We start from the raw sequence: 23,172 nt of genomic DNA on the forward strand, positions 1-23,172 counted from the left end.
AGAGAAGGACTTGATGGTGATGTGATGGTTGGAGGCTGTCTTGCACACAGAGATCACAAAACGATAAGAGCTTTTTATTCTTGGAGAAGGAAGGAGGCCTGCAGCACTACTAACTGGGACTTCCAGTGGGCCAGTCCTCAACCTGCTCAGGAGACTGGTGGAGACAGTCCCTTGGGAGGCAGTCCTGAGGGGCAAAGGAGTCCAGAAAATCCAGGAAGGCTGGACAGTCTTCAAGAAAGAAATCTTAAGGCACAGGAGCAGGCTGTCCCCATATGCCAAAAGACAAAGTGGTGGGAAAGCAGACTGGTCTGGCTAAACAAAGAAGTTTGGCTAGAACTCAAAGAAAGAAATAAAGTTTATGGCCTTTGGAAGAAGTGGCAGGCAGCTCAGGAGGACTGCAAGGGTGTTGTGGAGTTATGGAGAGAGAAAATCACAAGGGCCAAAGCCCAAGTAGAACTCAGTCTGGCTATTGGTGTGACAGACAATAAAAATATTTCTATGGATACACTAATAACAAAAGCAGAGCTAAGGAGTATCACCATCCTTTACCGGACCTTAAGTGGAAACACAGTGACAAAGGATGAGGAAAAGACTACTTAATGCTTTCACTGCCTCAGTCCTTAACAACAAGACCAGTTGTTTTCCAGATGGGATCCACCAAAGGTTATCAAGGAAGCCAGTGGGAAATGTTCATCAAGCCACATTCCATCATTTTTCAGCAGTTCCGGTTAATGGGGTGTAGTGGTTTAGATTTGCTAATTTCATTTTCCCGGGCAATGCACCAAATAAATGTCGTGGTTTTAAAGCAGTAACTAAAAAAAACCTAGAAAACTTACTTATTTCTTGCTGTGAGATGTGGATTAGAACAAGAGCAAAACAGGCTTAAAACTTAAAAGGAATAAAGAAAGTTTATTAACAAAACTACAAGAATAAAAACACCAGAATAAACCTCCAGAAAAGCCACTTATCCCCCACTACTTAACCACTCCCTTGTTCATATGACAACATAGAGACAAAAAAGTTTGGAACTTTGGTGTTTAAAACAGTCCCAATTCCTGCTAGAGTCTTTTCATCAGTCTTTGTAGAGAAACAGAAGTCTTCTTCTGCTAATCTATGGAGTTCCGCACAAGAAAACTATTTCTGTTATAGCTTTCTATTTCTCTGATGCCAGCTGCCCGGAAATCTGTCATCAGTTCACTCCTCCCATTTCACATCACTCTGAGGTGTGTATGGGTCAATAAGTCTAGGGATGTCATTTTTAAGGATGAATAATCCAAAGGCAAAAGTCCTCTTCATTTGTCTCTGTGAGCTTTCCTGGAAAACAGAAGTTTTCTCTTTGCCTCTACAACGGCCCCAAATCTTCAACTATTACTTCTCCCCTCTCTGTTCCAGCACCTCACTGCATCATAATTACTCCACCTTTTGCTCAAAATCCAAACTTTGAACACTCCTCCCCGTATACTCTGTCATGAATTAAAGGAGTTTTTCCAGAACATTATTGTCCATCTCCATAGCTTTAACAGAAAAATATTTCAGCTTATAAAGCATCTCTTTATTCTCTACCTTTTCTGAAGCTTAATTCTTTACTGTCTCTGAGAGTTTATAAAGTCTCTTTACATGTTCATTACTCTCTTTTTCTTTCTCTGGAGAAAAGGATTAATCTGCAAGTCTCATCTGGGTAATGAAAGAGTTAAAATCTTGCCCAGGCTTTGTAGATGGTTCTGTGATCTCTGCCGGAGCAGCGGCTGGAGCTGTCTGCGATGGAAGATTCTTCAGGGCTACTCTGGAGTGTGGTCACTGTCCCAGCCTGCTGCAGGTCAAGAGCTTTTTTCCTTTCTTTACTCGACAGTCTCTGGTGAATTCAGTCACAGCAAAACCTGCAGCCGAGCCAGGGAGCGGCCTGGCCCGGCCAGAGCCCGGGGCAAAGCCCCACAGGCCCCATCTCCCGGCTGGGAGCCACGGCAGGCTCAGTCCAGCCCCTGCCCCACGGGGCTGCATGGGCTGGTGGGCAAGGGATGGGAAGCCAGCTAAAGTTCTGTTACTTTTCACAGCCAGGGAACAAAGAGACAAAGAAATTCCCAGGCTTAGATCTTAAGGTGGTGTTCACAGGTTGATCTCACTTTTCAATGGTTAAAACTGCTGTCAATTCTTAGAAATGGCCAGCTGTTGGCTAGGAGACAAACTCCCATCAGCCTCCAATGGTTTTAACTTCCTTAGTGTTTCTGTTTGTTTTCTTAAATGCCAATCTATCACATGGGGAAAGTCCCGGGTACCTGGAGGCTAGCAAATGTGACACTCAGCTACAAGAAGGACCAGAATGTCAGCCCAGCCTTGGTGCCAGGGAAGGTCATGGAGCAGGTCATTCTGAGTGTCACCACATGCACAGGAATCAGGCCCAACCAGCACAAATATGGGTTTATGAAAGGCAGGTCCTGCTTGACCAACCTCATGCCTATCTACAGCAAAGCAACCTGCTTGGTGGATGAGGAAAAGACTGTGGATATTGTTTACCTGGACTTTAGTAAAACCTTTGACACTGTTTCCCACAACATTCTCCTGTAAAAATTGGCTGCTCAATGTGTGCAAGAGTACGCTAGTGGGTAAAAAAAACAAGTAAAAAAACCCCAAACTGGTGAAAAACAAGTTAGGAAGCAGCACTTTGCAAAGTGAGAATAGTCAATGCAATGTATTTGTTGGATTTGGACCAAAAAACCAGAAAACTGAACATATGTGCCCTTCAGTAAAAATCTAAAGATACTTTCAGGAACTAAAGCAGAGAAATAAAAAAGAGAATAAAATGTACTGTAGGTTTACCTCTAAGTATGTGTATAGGAACTACAGTTGTTGAGGTAGAATAGTCAGATATTTTTGTTTGGCAAAAAGATGCTACAACAGTTATAACTAATCTAGACTTCAATATCATTTGAGAAAGCAACACATGACATTGTAGAAAATGGGGGTTAGTAGAACGGCTGGAAGGTGTGTTGTGTAAGAAATTCACTAAAAATGAGCTTCAGTTTTAAACACTGATTTTTGCAATTGTGCTTATCTGGTATACTAATTAATGGCCATGGCATAAAGGTAGGAATAGTCTAATGTAATTTCATGCTGGAACTGCCTACTTAGCAGCAGGTAAAAAAGAAATGGAAATCAGAATTATCTGACTTGCTAGAATAGCAGAAGCATAAAGCTGATATACTAAGAATCAAGATACATTTTTCCTGGAAAATCACTGATTATCAGTGGATCAAAGGATGGATTTGATCATCAGAGGATGAAAGCTTTTGCTTTTTGTCAGTTTGTCTGTGAGTAATCAACATGGTTTAACCATTAAAGACTGATTCTAATGAGGCCTGACAGAGAGAAAAAAACATTTTACAAATAACCTAGGTAGCATTTTAAACTGAAGTAGTACACGAGTATGCGTTACTTTGTTCAAGAAGCCAGAAAAGGCCCAATGAAATACCAGATCCACAGAAGGAATCACAGCTCTCTCAAAGCACACCTGAAGAGGCTTTGTTCCAAACACAGTAACAAACTCTAAGAAAACCTTAACATAAGTAAACATCACTTGGCATCACCTATAGTTCTGTAATGTAAGACTACAAGTTAAAAGGTATATAAAGGCTGAGCTCTGACAATGCATAGGTGTTACTCAAACTACACAATTTTTCTTTTCCACTTCCAAGGAAAGCCTTTCTTTATGGAATTTTAATTATGACATTGCTCGGAAAAAAAGCTGGCTAAAAAGTACAGTAGTTCTGCTAGTCAAATACAAACCAAAATGTAAGATACTAAAATGTAAAGCTACTTAAATAATTTTATGGAAAACTATAAAACTGTAAACTTTTTATTAAAAACATGCAAGTTTAGTAAATAAGAGCAAGCAAGATCTTACTTGAATAAATTTTAATGTTCTAAAGACTGCATAACTTGAATGGAAAGGGGATGTGTATACCCAAATATTGATATAAACAATTCTTTTTATAAACAACTTTTTTTAACATCAAATACTTTTTAAAAGTTAGCATTCACATCTACTTTCAAAATCATATGCTGTTGAAGAATAACATTATTACTCTAAAAAAAACCAGTGAAGCTTTACTTCCAAAATGGATACTTGGCTCTATATAACTTTATATTTAATGGTTCCTTCTATTTATTCCTTTGGAGTGGATGAGAAGGGGTCCAAAATTCAGAATGGCTAAGCATTATATGACTGTTACTAGAAGATGGAGAAAATAATTATACAGGTGTTATTTGTTACTAGAGAGAGGTACTTCATACTAAATGAATTTCATCAAAATCAAAGTATTCAAACTAAATTTTAAATTAATTAACAAAAATGTGTGCAAAGTTTTGGTCTACTTTCTTGCTTTCAGCACACATAGGTGGGTCCTAACATTAGCTAGGCTGCATTTAACAGAGTTACAGATCCTTATCTGTGATTAAAATATTAAACTAAAACATCTATTAATCCAACACAATTATCCACTATTTTCAAAAGAATGAATAAAAATTACAAAGGTAAAACAGGATAACAGAAGGATTTCCTTTTAAATGGTCTGTATTTCAATGTTCATGCCACATAAACTGTAAATAATCTCTATCACTATAGCTTCAAAACACAAGTCCTCAGGACAATTTCACAGCTGCTTTTCACACAGGTGAGGGAAATCCTACCTTAATATAGTATTCACAAACTTGACATTTTTATCCTTTCAGTACTGCAGAATAAACTCACTCAAAAAGCTTCAATCCTGCAAAGTTACCAGTAAAGATAATATGCTGGAAAATGTTAAATTTTAATCTGTTTAAGCATATGGGCATTTTTTACCCCATGCCTTCACTGCTTGAGTCTATAAAGTCTCAAAATGCTAAGAATGCACAAGTTTGAGTTTTCTTAGCAAATTCTGACCACTGACTTTCTGGAAGTACCCACAGAACAGTGCACATTGTAGAATTCCTATCATCAGTCATGGAAGCATTCCAGCAAAAAGGAAAAGAGGAGGGTCCTATAGATAGCAACATAAGAAGACTTCAGTTTACATGTAAATAAGCACAGCTTCTCACTATGGAGAAAATCCTTTTATCTTCACTGGCTTCATTAACTTCCATACGAGACACATCTGGACACAGATCTAGTTATCCATGACCATAATACTTTCTTCCAAAAAAAAAAAAAAAATTAAATTAAAAGTAAAGTTCAGTGAATGTGTAAATACAGCTCGCTTCGCAGTTTTTAAAATTCTTCAGTTGTGTCAATATGGATAAGAAATCACACTTAAGCCCTACCAGAATGTGCCATAACTTAAAATAAACTTGAGAGTATAATTTTGAGATTCTTTTTAAATGTGCTTTCATTTTCATTTGTAAGTACACACTAATATAAAAATATAGTCTCTGAAAAACAGAAATAAGCTTGAAGATGAAGTACATTTAAGTTTTATTTGAAGCAAATGCCAGTGTTCTGTAATGTCCAGTGAGCAGGTAAGTTCTGATTTCATTGAATGAACTTAAGGTTGAGAAAGGGAAATCTACTAATTTACCTGACAGCAGTCAGATATCACTGCAGAAGAAATTTAAGACATATGACGTCTTTGTATTAAAGTGCAAAATGTGAAACTGAGGCAGGGAGCTCTCTGCCAACAGATTTCAAATCAGGCATGAACCAGACTGCAGTTAACAATGGTATTTTTGATAGGTGAATATAAGCTCACTACATCACTTGAAACCCTTTTAAATTATTCACAAGTTAAAAAAAAACAGTGAGCTGTGTGAGAAGGAAGAACACTATTGAACAAGATTGCATATGACAAGTATTCAACTACAAGGTGATTTAATACCAATGATGTGATGTTCTTCAACACCCACAGAACAAGTTTTCTTGATGAGGTCATGCTACTTATTACTAGATTGTTTCCAGAAAATGTTTCAAGTCTGGTATCCAGGAATTCTCTTGAACAGTGTGCTGCAACTACTGTCCTAGGAAACAAGATCTGCTGAGAAAAGAAATTTGTAGTCTTAGGGAAGGAGCATTGGGGTATGAAGATGCCCTGGAAGCCACTGTTTCATAGTATAACAATCTGGATGATTAGAAGTATCTATTACTTTAATTACCAAACATTCATTTTAATAGTAATTTTAATGGGAAATGGTAAGAACTTTGTTAAGCAATAAATACATTATATGCCTTTTGACTAAACTGAAACATTAGTATGTAGCAGTTAATGTGTTTTGCTCTCAAAATTTCAAAGGCAGTCAGAGCACTCTGCATATGTAGAAATTTATCACCAAGCCATTCAGCATTTAACAAGATACTAAATGTACTTTCTATGACAATTCTATCAGAGAAGATTTTGGTTTAAGATCTGTCTTCAGAAAGGTCATAGCTTAGAGATGGGACTAAAAACCAAATACCATGGCCTGGTAGCTTTTCCTTAACTAAAGTAAGGAAACCTTCAAAAGCTGTGGTACTGAAATCTTTCTTCCCTATTAAATGAGCAGGAATAGATGTCTTACCCTTTTCCTCAGTGAGAAGCAAGAAAGATGCCATCCTCCATAGATCACTCATCAGGTTCAAAGATCAAAAGAAGGATCAAGTTGCATGTTATGGCACTCATCTTCCATATCTGAAGCCTCAGATTCCAGGAAAAGAGCATCATGTCTCAAATAACACTGCAGGACTTACTCCCTTGACTCTGCTTTTGTCAGTCGATCTTAGCAGTAAGGGAAAGATGGGCATCCTCCGGAAAACAAACATGGATTGAAATACTGGTAATGGGTATGGAGAGCAAAAAAGAAATTGAAAAGGATACAACTGACCTGACAGTCCTTCTATCTGACCATGGAACAAGACAGTAACCAATGAGATAGCTACAGTAAAAATACAGGTTTTTTAAAGCTATATCAATTTATACACCATTATGTACACTTTGAAACAAAAATATTAGCAGAATGTAATAAGAGAAAGAAAATATCTTTTTGGAGTTGATTTTCTACTGACAGGTCCACAACAAGCTGTTAACTCTCACAACTGTGGGATTTAGAAGCAACCTATTACTTCCCCTGAAGAAAGCTGACTAAATCAACTAGATTGCTAATTAAGCCACTGAGCTCATCTGAAAAAAAGTCTCCATTATATAAACAACATGAAATATAATTTAGAATTATATAGTTTATCCTAAGAATTACCTACAATTTCATTTCTGTTACTTTTTAAGTTTCTAGTATAGGTTAAACTAAGCAATTTGCTAAGAGAATGCAAGTGGTTAGGTAAGAACCCACACAGTTGCAAAATTTTGTTTTTCAAATCTACTAACAGTGAAAGTAGTGAACAGAATCCACAAAAGTACTAGAATATGGAAAAAAACCCAACACCATGTAAACTGAAACTGAAGTTCTTTTGACACAAAGTAAACTGTCTGAAATTACTGCATAACATCTTTAGCAGTTCCTCTCATTCTTATGCTCTGAGGAGCATACTAACCGCAACTTTTTTCACCCCTGACATTTAAAACATAGCCTTTGGTCCAGCTATGGGTGAGTTTGTATATGACAAGAACGATGGCCAGTAAAACATTTTACCTCCTCCTTAGACCTTGAGATTTTTGTAAAAGAAGTGAGGCGAACAAGATTGTCATACATATATATTCAAACCACACATATTATATGTTATACATTCTGTGTATCAGACACACTATTACAAGTCCAAATATGTTAATGATTGGGTGTACTGGGTCTGGCTGAGACAGAGTTAATTTTCTTCACAGCAGCCCTCAAAGTGGTGTGCTTTGTATTGGTAGCCAGAAAGGTGCTTGAAACACACCAGTCCACACCAGTTAGTGCTAAGCAGTGCATGCAAAGTGTCAACACTGTCTCTCTAAAATTCCCCCTCACCAGCAGGCTGGAGTTGGGCAAGATCCTGGGAGGGGACACAGGCACAACAACTGACCCAAAGTGACTCCCGTAGCATATGGTATTTGCTCAGCAATACAAGCCAAGAGAAAAGAGAAGAGGGAAGACAGTGTGAGAGATGAGGGGAGCATTCCTTATTTATGACACACATTCTGGAGCTCTGTGTATGCTGAAGCCCCAGCTCCCAGAAAGTGGCCACACACTACCTAGTGATGGTATCTTCTGGTTGTCTTTGGCTCCATGTGTGGACTTTGCTTTTGCTTTAATACACTGCCTTTATCTTGACCCACAATTTATGTCTTCAGCCTTACTTTCTTTCCTCTGTTCTGCTGAGGAGGGGAGTGTCAGAGTAGTGTGGTGGGCACCTGATGTTCAGCCAGGGCCATCCCACTACACTGGGAGAAAATAGTGGGAATATTTTTTTCAGAATTATGCAATAGCATGGAAACTCACAGATGTCTGGGAAATAATAGTGCAGCTAAACTTGATGCAACTAACTTTCAAGAAATGCATGCAAATTAGCTTTCTAGGTGTACCAGAAGTCTTAAAACATTTCTTCAAAGAATTCTGCAAGAGGCCTAGCTGGACACCAGATAACACTGGTGTTATCTACCCTTGTACAGACAAGATGTAGACAGAGAAAAAAAAAAAATACTAAGGAATATCACCTTTCAGTCCTCTATGACTGCCCATTGAAACATTAGTGTCAGGACTCTCACAGACTGTTGATGCTAAACTCCTGAACAGTGATGGACTGCATGAAAGGCTATCTGCCAGTAAGATCCACAACAGTGAGACTATTAATTTTAATTTGCCATTAAGGTCTTGCACATAGGTAGAAAAAAGATGATACTAATGCTGTTGCATTTGACATCATGTTTTCAGTCAGTGAAGCACTCTCAATGTTGTGTGAACTTGCAATGGAAACCTGGATTCTGAACCATGTACCAGACATACTATGAAGCCAAAATCAAAACTGATCCAAAATTTCAGAACATGCAAACTAATCCCAAATCTGCTTAAGCAGTACTCTCATTCTAGCTCATTCCATCAAGAGAAATATCTTAGACTACTAGGTACCTTCAGAGAGACCTCAACAAGTTGGAGAGCTGGCAATCACCAGCCATATAAAGTTTAACACTGTGAAGTGCCAGATTCTGCACTTAAGATGGGGCAACTGTGGACGTACAGACGGACTGGGGAACGAGGCTGGAGAGCAGCACTGAGGGAAGGGAGCTGGTCAGCAGAAAACTGAATACAAGTCAGCGGTGCCCTGGCAGCCCGGAGGGCCAACCCTGTCCTGGGGGGCATCAGGCACAGCATGGCCAGCTGGGCAAGGGAGGGGATTGTCCTGCTCTGCTCTGAGCTGGGACAGCCTCACCTCGAGTGCTGGGGCAGTTTTGGGTGCCACAATACAAAAAAGACATAAAGGTATGAGAAAGTGTCCAAAGCAAGGCCACAGGGATGATGAAGGGTCTGAAGGGGAAGCTGCCTGAGGAGTGGCTGAGAGCACTTGGTCTGTTCAGCCTGGAGGAGACTGAGGGGAGACCTCACTGCAGTCTTCAATATCCTCATACAGGGAAGAGGAGGGGCAGACAGTGATCTCTTCACTCTCATGACCAGTGGCAGAAACATGAAGTTCAGTCAGGGGAGGTTTAGGTTGGATATCCATGGAAAGGGTGGTTGAATACTGGAACAGGATCCTCAGGGAAGTGGTCACAGCACCAAGACTGTCTGAATTCAAGAAGCATTTGCACAATGCTCTCGGGCACAGGGTGTGACTCTTGGGGTGTCCTGCACAGGGCCAGGCATTGGACTTGATGATCCTGATGGGTCCCTTCCAACTCAGCACATTCCATGACCCTAAGATTCTTCATATGCAGCTTAAGTACTTTTCCTTAATATACGAGGGAAAATTAGGCCTCATTTCTTACAGGGGAGAGAACCCAAGGACCTCAGATAACCCTGGACTGCACAGAAAGTTAATTGCTTATTACAAAAAAAAAGGTACATGCAGTTACGGGGAGTAATACTGCAACATAATAGTTATTTCATAACTGATTCACATTTTTCAGCCTGGACAACCGAGATTTGAATCTGTAAAAACACCTCATAAAAGAAAAAAACTTAAAAAACGAAATTATAGAAAATTTTGTACTGGAAAAATCTCCACTGGCCTTTTTTCCAATTTAATTTCTAATCACTTCATCTCTAAAGGTATTATTTTTGAGCAAGAGTATTGCAACACTCCTATAGAGCCAGAAAATTATTGCAACAAATTGAGAGAATTACTAGGATGGTATATATTACATAAAAAAATAGAAGTCTAGACTTCAACTCCTTTTGATTGGATGCTGTCTTTTTGGGTAATATGACACTGTATTTTAGTATATGGCCACTACCTATGTCTTCACATTTAGGGCTGCACATGAATACAGCTTTAAAACTGAGCATGAATTCCTGTTTTACTCTAAGACAGAGAGTTCTCTTCTGAATAGTCACTGCTGCCTTCCAAAGTTTGTCTTTTAATGACTTTAATTTATTTGGAAACGTACAAAGGAATGAAAACACAATTTCGCATCAGCAACACTATTTCTCATTGTTAAAAATTTCTTGCAAAACACTATGTATTGGAAAAGAGCAGAACATGCCTAATTTGTGTATTGGCAATTTATTCTACCAGAGTAAGGCTCTACGACAGGCTTTATATCCAGTTGCCAAGAAATAATTTTCAATCAAATGTCAATTTAATTAAATAGTACTCTTCCTTCTCTGATTTCACATAGATACAACTTCTGTGAGAAGTAAGAAAGCAAAATTTGAGTCTCACAATATATCTTCACCGCACTATCAAACTGTAGGCACCTAGTGTATCAGAATGATTACTGCTATGTAACAGAAGATGTACATCACCCAAAGAAATGCTAAACACTCTCCATCTTGCTTAGATTCTTATATTTGTGCATTCAATTAATTTCTTCCCAGTCACAGTTATGACTATTAGGAAGAATAGTGTAAGATTGCTTTAATTACCTGGTCAGAAAAAGACTGCAAGGAAGAATAGAACTTTAGTTAAATATTTTTGAACTCAGGTTGCTACAAAATTGCTTTTTACTCAGTGTTACACCATCCCAAATCAAACATGCTTTCTATTTAAGTAGTACAATGCATAACAAAATAGTTTCAAAACAATATACATTTCTGTTCTTAAAGAAAGCAATTTTATCTTACGAAAAAAGAAAACACTCACAAGGTTTATTCAGCATTGCATTGGAAATGTGTCACTACCTTCATGCTAATCCAGGTGGTTATCAATTGATCCTTACCTGTATCACCTGGAAAAATGCTGTGACAGGTAAGATTACTAATGTTTTAGGGCCAAAGCAGACTAAAATTCAGCAAAATATAATCATCTCATCTAGAAATACCATTTCCAAACACTAAAAACTGAAAAATGATTGGGGATGAGTTGTTCATTCAAACCAGGGAAAGAATTTAAATAGAACCTATTTTTTATCTCTACCTTCTGGCATGATTTGGCTTCCCTGGCACAGCCTGACTTCAAAGAAAAATATCAGCAAGGTAATACAGTGGAATAAACTGAAAAGCCAAACAAAAAATAGCTATAAAAAATTCACAGCAAGAAATAAGAAAGCAACCAGGATAAAATACAACACATTTATATACTGAGAGGGAGAAGAAAACACTCAGATGATTCAGATGACTCAGAAAAAGACAGACAATTCAGAAATACATTTTATGTCTTTACTGAATGTACACAATACAAAGAATTGCTAGTAGTGCATTAGACTATTTATACCGTTTTTACACTGCATTTTTATACTGCTTTTACATTGTTTTTATGCTTTCCTCATGTGTTTTCATAATGATATTTATTCATTTTGTAATTAACCAAATTTACCAGATTCCGTGGTCATCTGAAGTAATCCATCAAGAGCACTGGAAAGCAGACTTGCACTGGACACTTTTAGGTGACTTAATACAACAGGCACACATTGGTATTCCAAAAATAAGGCCTTCCCTTCATCTGTCTTCAAGTCTACACGAAGGGACTCAAATGCTTGAGCCAGGTAATCCACTGAAAATATCAGAATACAAGTAATAAGACTTCTGTAATCATTGTTTCATTAAGCCATGTGAAATTATTTGACAAGTTACCATGGCAGACACACACTTAAAAGTTAAAATAGCTGAAAATATTAAATTTACTTTTTATTTAAAGACACCCTCTGCCTATTTTTATTCCTTAGCAATTTACTGTGAGTAGAGAAAAATACTATCTACAATTCATATGTTTAACACATAGTTTGAGATAATGTTGGTTTCAACATCTGGGAAACCTCTATTAAGGGAGTCAGTGGCTGATTTGTCTGAGTGAGAGCAATTATTTTCATTAGAGCAACTAGTCCCATTCCTTCTATAAAAAGCTGTAGTTTTTGCATAAACATTTTAGATTCTCATCCACTGTGAGAAATTATACAAAGGATGTAGATTAAGTGAACCAATCTATTTTCTTAACTTCCTGCTGTCAAATCTTCCTTAGTATCTTGGAATTGCACTGATCATCTGGAGCACAGAAAATTAAGAAGGAAACAATTTATCCTAGTGCATAAGTTTAACTACGGTGCCATCTGCTGGATACTGACGTTCTGAAGGAATGAGGACATATGGCCAAACCAAATCTGCTACTTTATCACCAGATCATTAGTGCCATGTGGTCAGAGTGATCAAAATTCATTCACAGTGAAATCTGACATATGTTTAACAACAGATCATATTTTCTGTGTTACAGAAGGCAGCAGCAAAAAGCAACCATGAGAAACTAAACTGATTCATTCTCATCTGTTTAGGGTAAATCAGTCTCTGCAATGACTAATTTTTCTATTTCACTTCCTCTTGCATTGTTTCTATCAAACATTCCTAGAATGTGAGTCTCACTTTGAGATTAATTATGCTTCACCAAAATATGTTGACTGAAATAGTTCCTTCCAAGAGCTGGAACACTGTGTTAGTTCATGAATGATGTCAGGATGATCTTCCACCATATCTTAATCCTGTGTTTACTATAAATACTCACAATATAAATACTGCACAGGTCATTAAGCATAGAAACGTACTGATCTGTTTAAATATCTAATCCAGAAGCACGACTTCATCAAAAAATACTCTATTCATTATCTATGCATTTAAAATCTTTTTTAAAGAAAAATTCCTGTTTCGTGTCAACCAGGGTGCCGCAGATTGTAGCAATTTGGTGATGTGGATCTTTGCTATCTTAGAAATGCCCCCAAATTTAACATACTTCATGCAAGCAACTAAAAAAAATCAGATGCCAAAGCAGACATCTGATTTTGACATTTTAGCATGGTATTTCAGGAGTACCTTGAAAATGAACATCTCTCTAACCTGTATCAATCTCTTCATGTTATTGACATAAGAAGTGTGTTACTTATAAATATATTTTAAAATACAAACTATTCTGAGAAAAAATGGTAGCAAAAATAGAAACATGGAATAATTTAGTTTGGAATCTAGTCCAACCTTCCTGTCAAAAGCAGGACCATCTCTGAGGTTAGGTTAGATTGCTCAGTTGTAACTCCACTATGAAATTACTTGCTATCAAAATGATCTGTGCTTTTAAAATGTCTTTGAAAAGGGAAAAAGAAGTGGTTAGTACCACAAAGAGTTGGAAAAGGGTTATAGAGATGCTCATTCTAATGCTATCCTTGTAAAATTTATTCTTGCAGAAAATCCCAGTTATGCAGACACACAGTACTGCTAAGATGCTACAGGTAAGCAGCAATCACATCTTACACCTGCTCTTAATGGTATAGAATTACTTTTCTGCCTGACTTCCATAAAAAAGGATCTGCAACACCTTGTTCCCTGTTTCTCTTGAAGAAAGGCAAGATTTCATAACTGAAGATAACAGTTAACAAAACAGCTGAGAGAAGAGTTATTTTATTCTTTAAGCTGTATTTTCCACATCTTTTCTCACACTGTTCAGACACAATCTGATTTGTGTAATCTCACAGTGTCTACTTTGAAACCTTTATCTTCTCTCCTCTCTTCAGAAATGCTGACTTGCCTGACAAGTCATCACGTTAAAAAACACACAAATTCTAACATAAAAATAGCAAGATTCATACTTGTATATTTTGCTTCACAATACTCAAGTAAAATCACTTTTCACTAATAAAGCATAATAGACCCTACAGTATCATTAAAATGCTTTTTGTCCAAGCACATGACTGAAATAGATAAAGTAATGTTAAAAAATCTTGACTTACCTTGTTTCACTGTTTTAAGCACAATCAAAGTAGACAGAAACCTCAGAGGCATACAGAAACTCTTAAAGAAAGCTGTTGACTTTGATTTACTTTCTGTAGACTGTTCAGAACTGTGTGGGTTTCCCTTACACACTATGCCTTTGAAAATATCTTCACCAAGTCTCCTCATGGTTGATCTCATTGTTGCATGCTGCCTCAAACAGTGCATATAGTTAGTACAAACATTAAAATTTGACGTACATATGATCTCCATGCAATTAAATATAAAATCTTAAATGCTTTAACCATGTATAGGAATATAATCAGTATAGGAGATACTGCTTTATATTCCAGAAGCAGTTGAACAATATTAATATTATGCCTTATCAACACACACTTCAGCAAGACACTAATTAGTGAGTGTCTTGAATACTCTGATGTTACTTAAGTTGCCTCTGGTTCCAGAAAAAGCTGTTTCAGTCAACTCAATTTTGTAAGCTTGCCTGAAGTTATATCCTTTAAAAGCATTTACAGAATCAAGGTCTAAATATGAAGCTTAAGAATACTGTACAGGTAACATCTATTAGATTTGCATCATAAACTCTACAGAAATATTTCCACAGAATCAAACTTCACCATATGCTTGTTTAAAATACAGTTACTTAGTAGAACTGAACCCAACATCTTACTATTGTATTGAATTTAAACTCAGCGTATTTACAAAGTTTCTAGCATTTGATTTATCAAATGAACATTGACAGCACTATGCTGGGTCTTTACAGTATGACTACTGTCTTTTTCTTTATAATATTGCTAAATATTTTCTTATGGCAGTCTAGTCAAAAAAAGCAAGGAATGACTTGTGGTTAGACACCCAGCAGACGATAGAAAAATCAAAATTTCTTCACTGCTTTGTCACTCACTTCCATCATTTTCAACAAATCTCACTCATAAAATACACAGTAACTGCCTTCTCTAGTGCAAGTTTTGTTAATACATATGCAAAAATATAGTTTCAGATATGCTTAGACATCACAAGAGAGATCACATATGTAGGAAAACTACATTTAGATACACAATGCAAAATTTAAATTTAACTTGAAAAAAAAAAAATTTGTTTTTCATTTGCAACCTGTCTGTGGTGAACACTATGAATTTGTTTTACAAAGACAGAAGTTTCTTCTCTATATGCTACCTGAAAACATCAATTTTTCATATGTATTTAATATGCAAAATCCATTAATACCTTCTGTGATTTTTTCTTAAAAGCATACTGCATGAGGACTACTTGTCTTACCTGTATATCAGATGTGTCTAACTGTCTTATAGACCAGTAAATAAATTTAAGCACAGGCACGTGTAGTTTAGGATTCACATATGGCATCCACTGGAGTTGCTCAGTAGCTATAGGCAAAAGCTGCAAAAATATACAAAAACAGAATTACATGCAGTATATGAACTATTCTATAAGCTAAGTGTAGGTGAAAAACAAACAAAAAAACCTCCTAACTTTCTCTTGGAGTTTGTCAGATTACATATGCAAATATTATCTGGGCAGATCCAGTACAGCTAACAGAATTATAGGCATACACAGGTTCTAAATTTTACATAGGTTTGCATGTGGGAGTGGAGATACATGTGAACTCAATCTCAGTAAATACAATCACAGTGGCTTTTATATAATGAATGAATACAAGAAAGTGAATTTTCTGAACACCTCACCAATTTCTAAATCCCAGTATCACAAGAAAAAACAGTAGAGATGTTGAAATACAGCACAGCATCACCTTTTATTGGTGGTAAATTGAAATTTTAGTATCTACATAGGCATTAAAACATTTTAAATTTGACCTGGTGATCTTGAAACAATGTATCCCACATAAAACACATGACAAGCTATGACCTTACAGAAGTCACTTGAAATAAAATGATGAAACTCTTAGGTTTAGACAAGGCACCACATTTTTTATTAAAAATTATCTGTATGCTTTACAAATGACAGATTTTCTATTATATCTCACTGCTGGGATGAATATTGACTTACTAGCAATTATTTTGTTTCAATTACATGCTTACCTGCTATAGTCTCAGAATCATTTAAAACACACTGAAATCTGAAAACATATTAACACAAGCAAACAATCCAAACCCCTTTACCTTCATACACTTTTCCTGAGTACAGGTGGTTTTTGAACTCTGGGTAACCATAGGTTTATGACTGTCCTCTCTCTCCTCTTGTGTTTTCATTCTGCTAAGATGCTGATCAGAGATCCAATCCATAAGATAAGTTAAGAGCTCATAGACTTGTGAATTCAATGGTAGCTGTAATATATTCACAACATCAGATATTTCAGCTTTCAATTTAATGCTTTTTCTACGCTAAAACATTAATAGACTGAAATACGTGAGAGTACATTAGCTATGAAATATTATGCATAGTAGAAAGGATGAGAATTTTATGCCTGATAAAATCTGAGAGGTGAGTTACTGTAGAGTGAGCCTGTGGAAAATATATTCAAGGAGACAGTGATCTTGAACAGGCCATGTGTGCTCTGCTGGACCTTGCCCCTAGGGTCTTAGAAGCCTGTATATATTAATGTAACTGTTACTTACAGTACCTCTGGGAAAATTAACCTGTACGTAGATCAAAGGTTGGAAGGTGGCAGTCCTGACTGGGTGACAACTGTACCTCAAGGAGTCAGAGATCCACACCACAGTTAACTTGGTGCAGTCTGTGCTGTGCTGCACAGATCAACCCACTGCAGTTTATCCTGTGCCAGGCTGCAGGATAAACTCAGGCAGCTCCCTCTTGGTACTGCTGATCCTGCCTGGCCTTGGCCTTGTCTAAAAGGGCAACAAGTTCTTCTTCCATGAATGTCCTTCATGAACAGAGTTGTTTCCTTGCAAGAAAATGATATAATATGTTGCATGGCCAAAAAGGAGGGGCTTCTCACAATGGACAGACTCTGCTCAGCATGCCCTGGGAAAAGTCCACCAGGGCTCCGTTTGATGCTGCACAAACACAACATTCCCAGCATCTAAGGGGACACAAGATTTACTCACTCTCTGTATTCCTCCTCTCACTCTACCTTATTAAAATAGCCATTTAATTAAGCCATTTCTTGACAGGCCTTTGTTGTAAAGACCCAGAAGGAACCCTGCAGCATTTCTTTCTCTCACACCTCACTCCCCAGTACAAAACAAACACCTATTGTGATGCTTTCTGGGTGTGAAAAACACATATCCATAACTTATTTTGTACTTTGTCAAATGCTAGTAAAACAGCTTGGGGAAAAAAAAAAATCACATACAGAATCCCTACACTTTATAATTCTGGACAAATGAATTACAGTAGAAAGCAAGTCCTTAATGTCCTTCACATGAGGAGGATTATTTCATTGAGCTAGACTTCCTTTGTTTCATTTCATGCAATCCACTGTTAATAAATTTAAGTGGTAGTATTGTTTAAAAAAAGAACAAAGACTTCATAAAACTCTCATCTTGGCTCTACTACACTGCAATGTAATACTTTACAAAAGAAATCCAGAGATACCTGAAGACAGACTGAACAATTCCCTAAAGACTTCAAAAGTTTTCTTCTATCTACCTTCAGATAACTCTTTTCCTTTTCACTCAGGACTGTAACTACTGATCCTATTTGTATTTCATGTGCAACCAAAGTATGCTAAAACCTATATAAAGAGAATTTGTTGGCTATGTATAGACAGCACAGTTTTAAGGCATTCATTGTAGATCAATTAGATAGGGTGGTGTGGGATCTTTCTCATATCACAGTTTACCTCTAGCTGGAAAAAAAAAGCATAACCAGCTGGGAGATGTTGGCAGAGTAAATGGAACTCCACGGAGGAAGAAAGAATTTCATTAAGTGATATAAGAAGATTTTTTAAGGAAAAAAGCTGATTGTTTTGGAACTGACTGAAACAGTTTAGAAAGTGAATGAACATCGCATTTAATCTCTGTCCTTCCCTAAAGATTATTTCTCAAAAAAATAATAGTAGCATATCACTTTTGGTTTAGAAGATTATAGTTCCTTATTGGATACTTCTGAAAGACTACTTCTTACCTGGTGTTATTCATAAGGATAGTGCTGTACTGTAACAGTAACCAGAATGAGTCTAAGATTTGTTCTGGCACCATGAAAGAAACCTGTGACAGTGGACACAGGTTATAATTCTAATTGGCAGATGAAAGATAACATGATACGAGGAGGAAAACTTGCCATATAAATTAAAATATACGCATATACATGCACATAAACAATATAAAATCCAAGACATATTTTAGCAACAAACCTAATTCTTTGGTAAGTGTGCGTTTTCCCCCAGTATAATATGTATAACTTAGTGTAACTCATGCAACAAAATTAGAAGCTACATTTTGCAATTTATAGCAGATGCATAGAGAATGTTACTCTGCCTAATGTCTTTTGAATGAAAAGATTCAAGACTACTGCATAATTCTTACCGTGGCAGTTTTTGATGTTGCCATCACTTTTTCCTGTTTCACAGGTTTGCTTTCTTCCATCACTTGACATAAATCATTAGATTTCCGTACCATTGAAAATTCATGCTTCCTCTACAACGAAATATAACAGTGAATTATATTTCACTGGTTACCTATAAAAGCAGGTACATGTAAGAACAAACCTTACTTGTAGATTTGCTAAACGAGCTTGTACATTTCGTGCTTGACTTTCCAACTTCTTGTTCAACTCCGTTACATCACTTAACTGAAAGAAGCAGAAAATATTAAACTATCTGTAAATTCAAAGCTCACATCTTAACTACTACACTGAAGTAACTTAATGTTGTTCAGCAGCTAAATTATTTATATTTTTTCTTATTAGCATGAAAAGTGATAGAAACAAAATCATCATCCACCTCCCTCAACAAATTACAGGATCATAGACTGGTTGAGATTTGAGAGCAACTCTGGAAGACATTTGGTCCAACCCTCCAGCTCAAGTTGGGCCATGAAGAACTGGCTGCTATATCCAGACAGTTTTTGAACAGTTCCAAAGTGTGAGACTCTTATTGCCTCTGTGGGCGACCTGTTTCAGGATAAATAGGACAGCAGCAGTATCTCACTGACCTGCAGCCAAACCTTTCAGAGTGCAGGGGAAGAATAAGCACTACACTCTAGGTATACAGGCACTTCACATTTGATCACTTTTCATGAAGAAACGACATAAAAATGAACACAAATTCAAGAATGGCATAATAGTCTTGTTAATGGGGAAGGTGGTTACTGACCACACTAAAAAAAGTTTGCTCAGTGAGAAAAGATCAGGCAAACTGCAACCTCCATTTAAATAAAAAAAAAAGCTCTAACAACAATAAACAGCATAATCATCACAGAAGCCCTCAGTTTGCACAGAAATGCAAAGATTTTATAGTGAGAGGAAACAACAAGAGAGGTGAGTTGCATCAGAACCATCAACATCCTAGGAGTTAGGTCTGCCCTTCTTAAGGGAAAGAATAAGGATCTACATTAGATTTTTATTGTATTTGGATTATCAGAACATTGATTAGTTCAATGAATAAACAATGCTCAAATAATTTACATAATTTGTGTATCACCATTTCAGATCAGACTTAACAGCTAAGTGAGACAAATTCTTACTCTATTCATTACTATGAAACACACCATTCTAGTTTACAAATCAGGAAAATACCGCTTTCATTAAAATTTTCAAAAATAACTGAAAATACTGATCAAGCATGAAGTTAGAAATAAACGTTCTACTTTTTATTTAATAGAATCAGCATAGCAATTTGGCATAGCAAATCTGCACAGGCTGGATTCCATTATGTTGCAAAATACTTTCTTTCCATCCATTCTCAATGGATTTTCCCTTCCGAACAATTAGCTACTGCTAGTGAGCCACTGGAATAAATCCTACTTCTTTTTTCATACTGTGAAAGGTCAGAAAGGCTAAATTTCAATTACCAGCAACAGGTAAGAAAAGTACTTTCAGTCATACAATTCTTTTTCTTAGAGAAACAAATGGTCAGCAATTTTGCAAACTCAAGCTGCTCAAATATTTAAAATTGTTGACTGTAACTTGTAGAATTATTCATGTCAGGAAACAAAGTTTACCTGCTTTCTTAAAGAGTCATTCACTTCCTTCAAGCTGTCAAATGATGACTTCAACCTCCTATTTTCTTTAGTTAATTCTCTCAAGGCTTCTGTCAGCTGCTTAACCTCTGCCTCATGTTGCTGTAGAAATATCAAATTTAAGAACATGTTTTAAAGAGACTATTCCAGAAATAAAAAGTTTTAGTTAAGTGTTAATAGTCAGACAAACTTTCAAATATCAAATTCTTCATGTCCAAATTTGCACATTCAGTCAGCAGTGAGAAAAACAAGATCTGCACTGCCTATTAAGAAGGATCTATAGAGAAACTGAGAGCAACATGCATAGCCTATAGCTCCTGCCTATATAGCTGCCCATTCTACCCAGACCAACTGTATACATGTATATTTCTCAAACAATTCAGATGTGGGATGCTTTGTGAACTAAAATCAATGACAAAGCTTTTACTTACAGCTCACTCTTCCAAATATTTACAAAAAGTTGTGACTGTGGTTTGAGGTTTCAATTCATGTTTCTGGCTTTGCTTACTCTGAATCAGGCAGATTGAGAAACTAATCCTATGTCTTGTAGAGACTGAGGCTCTGATTTACAACACAAGCATATGAATTATTAAATACTACCTGCATACCCACTGCTGTTCATCTCTTACCCCTGAAATTTGTTTTATATTTAATCTTCTCAGGACCTTAGATTTAAGTACTTGAGATTTGGTAAAATTGCAAGGTTTTATTTTACTGAAAATATTCCAGCTTTCATTTCTCCCCTTCCACAAATTCACTCTTCTTCACTACTCTTTCTTCCCACACCCCCAAAGTTAGGTTTGTCTTCCTCCGAACTTTTTGAATCTTTGTTTGCTAGTACTCTATGCAATAGGTGTTATAAGATCTCCATGTGTCTTAAAGCACTCCCAAGGAAATCCAGTGCAACTACAGCTAATGCAAAGACACTCATTTAACTTAAACACAATTACACACAAACCACATTTTTTCTCTAATATTGGTCACATAGCTTTCACTACTTTACAAAATAACTACCTCCTTTTTCTAACTTGTAACTGTAAATGGTACTACACATCAGACAAGTAAATGCACTATTCTGAAACAGAAGTCATACAAAAACTCTAGCAATATTGTTCAGTACTTTTTATTTAAATCTTTCCTTTGGGGATTTCAAGGACTTCAAAGAAATAAGCAAGATTTCCAGAAAGCACGGGATGGCTTAAGATAATCACAATTGAGTTAAAGGGCATATAGAGCAATATGTACCATTAAATACATTATTTCACCTCTTTTGTAGCTGCAATTTTTGTGTGAACTTCTTCCTCAACACCCCTTATTTTAGCCAAAGCTGCTTCATGTGTAAAAAACAATGCTTCTTGCTCTGTTAGACAACGCTCTCGTTTCTGCAGTTGCAGAGCATACTCCTGCTGTGCTGAACTTTGTCTCTGTATCAATAAAAAAAAAGTTAAACTACCTTAAAAACCCATGTGAAATTTTCCCCAATTATGCTGAATTTATAATTTTGTCCCATGCTTAGCTCTTTGTGAAATTATAGTTACACTGCTCAGTTTCCTCCCTCATTAACCCAAAAGACTTCCACGTGCATTGTAATGGTTCAGCCTCCAAAAACGTAAAATCCAATTCTACATTGTTGCTCTAGGAAATTAAACTTTGCAATTTGCTCCCTCAAGCTGAATCTGCCCATTTACCTAGTCTACCCAAAATTCAAGTCCAAGCATCATTACTGAATCACTGAAGTAACCTAGGAGAACAGGCAGATGAAGACAAAGATTTAGTATACAAGTAGCTGTGATTAGTATAAAGTAATAGTAAAAAATAATGTACGTTTTACTATGTAAGTAGTTTCAGATTTCTTTCTCAAAAGTGCAAATTTTCATAGCATTATTCAACAAAAAATTTAAGGTGATTCCAGTTCCTACCTGGAGCTTCTGATGTATGACAAATAATTCATCATAAATTTGACTGATGTGAGGTGGTATTAAACCTTGCCTATTGCATGCCTGAGCACCAGTCCCATGCAAAATTTTCTTTAACAAACCATGGTTGATAATTTGGTCCCTATTTTCTTCAGTATTTGCAGTCAAATGGGATGGTAAAGTGAGGCCTATGGACATGGAAAAAAATGCACTTTACATTAAAAAAAATCAGTCGTAGCTAAATACTGATAGGATTGTTTTACAAAACCAGCAAAAATGTGTTCTAGGAATTCAGAGTTACAAGCATAAAGAGAGATGCAGCAAAATATGAAAGTAATCTAAGGAATTACAGAGATTTGAACAAAGTTCTTATTCCCTGATTTATTCAAACTGATCAAGAATCAACAGTTTTGTAAGTAAAACTATGCCCTTCACTGCAATATAAAAATCCCAGAGATATCTGTATGGAATCTATGCACAGACTGAACCATGTCACCAAAATCTCCTATTATTTTTGTAAGGGCTTCAGGCAAGTGATTTGCTGCTGATTAGACCTTAGGGTGACACCTAAGTAAACTGAACAAGACTTAAGAAACTACTGGACACCATATAAGAAAATAACATTAGTATTGCTTCAAGTATGTCTGAACATCCTAATTCTAAAGGAAATATTCATACTGATGTGAAAGGTTAAAACACCACATTAAAATACATTTTAGGTGACTAGTGTACTTCTCACCTGAATAGAAATACAATTACTAGGAAGTTTTTAAAGTTACATGTTATACTTCACAGAGAGTTTTAAGAATGTATAAAATCAAATATTTATTACCTGTTCCCATGTATAGAGCTGTATTTTGGATTGCATCAGTTTCAGAGCAAATAATGTTATTTTCTTCTACTTCTAGACC

The 23,172-nt window shown here is 36.5% G+C and overlaps 1 protein-coding gene across 1 annotated transcript in view; it reads right to left on the reverse strand.

Moving 5' to 3' along the window:
• Positions 1-22,459, reverse strand: part of CCDC138 (coiled-coil domain containing 138) — a 28,418-nt gene extending 5,959 nt beyond the window's left edge. Inside the window, exons 1-9 of the mRNA XM_058851796.1 lie at positions 22,265-22,459; positions 21,611-21,769; positions 20,328-20,447; positions 18,880-18,957; positions 18,693-18,803; positions 16,365-16,529; positions 15,505-15,624; positions 14,229-14,418; positions 11,840-12,016 (exon numbers count right to left, since the gene is read on the reverse strand). Coding sequence (XP_058707779.1) covers positions 11,840-12,016; positions 14,229-14,418; positions 15,505-15,624; positions 16,365-16,529; positions 18,693-18,803; positions 18,880-18,957; positions 20,328-20,447; positions 21,611-21,769; positions 22,265-22,459 — 1,315 coding nt within the window. The remainder of the gene's footprint in view (positions 1-11,839; positions 12,017-14,228; positions 14,419-15,504; positions 15,625-16,364; positions 16,530-18,692; positions 18,804-18,879; positions 18,958-20,327; positions 20,448-21,610; positions 21,770-22,264) is intronic.
• Between the last annotated feature and the right edge of the window lie 713 nt (positions 22,460-23,172).

The sequence above is a fragment of the Poecile atricapillus genome, chromosome 1 (assembly GCF_030490865.1).
Source record: "Poecile atricapillus isolate bPoeAtr1 chromosome 1, bPoeAtr1.hap1, whole genome shotgun sequence".
NCBI lineage: Eukaryota > Metazoa > Chordata > Aves > Passeriformes > Paridae > Poecile > Poecile atricapillus.